The sequence below is a fragment of the Ursus maritimus genome, unplaced genomic scaffold, assembly GCF_017311325.1.
Source record: "Ursus maritimus isolate PB19 unplaced genomic scaffold, ASM1731132v1 scaffold_2, whole genome shotgun sequence".
NCBI classification, from domain to species: domain Eukaryota; kingdom Metazoa; phylum Chordata; class Mammalia; order Carnivora; family Ursidae; genus Ursus; species Ursus maritimus.
This window is the reverse complement of record NW_024424452.1, coordinates 41,797,617-41,799,077: the sequence shown is the minus strand read 5'-3', so window position 1 is coordinate 41,799,077 and position 1,461 is coordinate 41,797,617. Positions and strand designations below refer to the sequence as shown.

General features: G+C 68.0%; 1 protein-coding gene across 1 annotated transcript in view; it reads left to right on the top strand.

Moving 5' to 3' along the window:
* ARHGEF11 (Rho guanine nucleotide exchange factor 11) overlaps positions 1-1,461 on the top strand; it is an 88,107-nt gene that overhangs the window by 80,866 nt on the left and 5,780 nt on the right. The window contains exons 33-34 of the mRNA XM_040635838.1: positions 347-437; positions 1,031-1,156. Coding sequence (XP_040491772.1) covers positions 347-437; positions 1,031-1,156 — 217 coding nt within the window. The remainder of the gene's footprint in view (positions 1-346; positions 438-1,030; positions 1,157-1,461) is intronic.

Sequence of the window (1,461 nt, the reverse complement as noted above, 5' to 3'; positions counted from 1 at the left end):
GGGGGGGGGGGGGGAGGCAGGGACAGAGGCGGCTGCAGGAGAAGCCCAGTGTGGCCTCACTCTCTTGTCTCTTCCTCGGAGCCATGCCCGCCCTGCCTTCGGGGCTCGCGGACGGGGACGGGTGACAAAGCCCCTGGCGCTCCAGCCCTTGCTGTTAGGATCGGAGGGAGGGGGACGGCTGTGAAGGGGACACGTGTGTGCCCATCCCGCCAGTGGGCCCCGTGTGCTCCGCTCACCCAGTGTGTATCCTGCCGCGGTCGTCATCCTGAGTCGGGGTCAGGGCTCCAAGGCTGCTGTCAGCCTCTGCCGGCCCCGCGCCGACCCTCCCCCCACCTCCCCCACACAGACAAACGAGCCTTCTTCATCATCTGCACCTCGGAGCTGGGCCCCCCCCAGATCTACGAGCTGGTGGCACTGACGTCGTCAGACAAGAACACGTGAGAATTGAGTGGCCATGCGTAGCCACTGTTCCCTTGGGGCCAGGGCAGTGTGTATGAGCAGGGCACCGCAAGCGGGGCGCAGGCCGGCGGGGACAGGGCAGCCACAGGGGGCTCCGGGGCCGCCGTCCTTGCCCAAGCCCAGTGTCACCAATGCTCCTTGTTCTTCTCACTTCTTTCCGCTCCCGGCCCTCGGGGTCTTCCTTCCCCTCTAAGCTGCCTCCATCCACGCACTCTTGGCAGACGCCCACCCCCAGGGCCGTCGCCCACCCACCCCGTGTTCCCTCGTGGCGCCCGACGAGGTGGCGTGACTCAGAGCACAGACAGGTTGAGTCAGATGGCGTCTCCGTGTCAGACTCCCCCGTAGAGGGTGGGTCTCACCGCCTCTCGGCCTTTGTGTGCAGGAAGCGGGCAGCGAGACGGTGCTTAGCGCAGAGCACAGCAGAGGGCTGTTGTTCTGTGGCACATGGCTGCCAGTCCTGCGCCGCCATAGGAGCCGCCGGGTGGCTGGGGGAGGGGTACCGGTCGGGCGGCAGGGGCGCGCCCCAGCCTCGTTCTCACCACCAGCCCTCTCTGCTCCTGCCGAGCCACAGGTGGATGGAGCTCTTGGAGGAGGCCGTGCGGAACGCCACCCGGCGACCGGGAGCTGCCCCTGCACTCGCCCATCCCCCGCCCCTGGGTGCCCGGGAGCCAGCGCAGCAGAGCCCCACCCCCAGCAGGTGCTCACCCGCAGGCCCGCTCATGCCCGCTGCGGGCCAGCTGTTTGCTGCCTCTGAAGTGTTCACACCCTTCTCCTCTGTCCTGGTTGTCCTGGAGACCAAGCCCGAGGTGGGGTTCAGGGTGTACAGCCGGCTGGCATCCACCCTCCCCCCCAGGTTGCCAACCGAGGGCAGGTGCCGAAGCCTCACACCTCCCTTTTCAGACCCGCCTTTGCTGCGTATTTCAGAAGGCCAGGGGGCACCCGAGACCTCCCCGCTCCTGGCTGGCCCAGAGTCAGAACCCCGGCGGGTGACCTCTGGTGGTT